The 676-nt window shown below is 47.9% G+C and overlaps 1 protein-coding gene across 1 annotated transcript in view; it reads left to right on the top strand.

Moving 5' to 3' along the window:
- The window catches only part of ptprbl (protein tyrosine phosphatase receptor type B, like), a 30,031-nt gene that overhangs the window by 25,922 nt on the left and 3,433 nt on the right, over nt 1-676 (top strand). Inside the window, exons 28-30 of the mRNA XM_087172712.1 lie at nt 202-279; nt 480-497; nt 571-668. Of these exons, the coding sequence (XP_087028838.1) occupies nt 202-279; nt 480-497; nt 571-668 (194 nt within the window). The remainder of the gene's footprint in view (nt 1-201; nt 280-479; nt 498-570; nt 669-676) is intronic.

Consider the following 676-nt stretch of genomic DNA (forward strand, 5'->3'; position numbering starts at 1 on the left):
GAGCTGCGGTAATGAACTGCGGTAACGAGCTGCGGTAACGAGCTGCGGTAATGAGCTGCGGTAACGAGCTGCTGTAACGAGCTGTGGTAATGAGCTGCTGTAACGAGCTGATGTAACGAACTGCGGTAACGAGCTGCGGTAACGAGCTGCGGTAACGAGCTGCGGTAACGAGCCGCTGTAACGAGCTGTTGTGTGTTTCAGTGTTGAGGAGAGAGCGGGAGTCAGGATGAGTGTGAGGAGAGAGAGAGCGACATCAGGAAGTCACCTGGGAATCAGAGGGTAAGAACGGTACTACTGTACCACTAGACTACTGTTACTGTAATACTACTATAATACTACCATATTACAACTATAATACTACTGTAATACTACTATACTACTCGAGTACAGTACAGTAAACCTGCTTGTGTTGCTCTGATGATTCTTCTTCATCATGTGGTTGTGACACTAACATCTGCTCCTCTTCCTCTCGTCTCCAGAAACCGTCGTATCTCCAGGTGAGACACCAACCTGCTGCTTCATGTCTTCACCTGAGACGTGTTCTCGTCTTAAACCTTCTGTCTCTTTCAGTCCCATCAAGATCCTGAACTTTGAGTCTCACTACATCAAACTCCAGGCAGACTCCAACTACCTGCTGTCAGAGGAGTACGAGGTAATCTACACATACAGCAGCTAC

Source organism: Seriola lalandi, unplaced genomic scaffold (assembly GCF_002814215.2).
Source record: "Seriola lalandi dorsalis isolate HSWRI2012SDOR001 ecotype SW California unplaced genomic scaffold, Sedor1 jcf7180002053666, whole genome shotgun sequence".
Classification (NCBI taxonomy): Eukaryota; Metazoa; Chordata; class Actinopteri; order Carangiformes; family Carangidae; genus Seriola; species Seriola lalandi.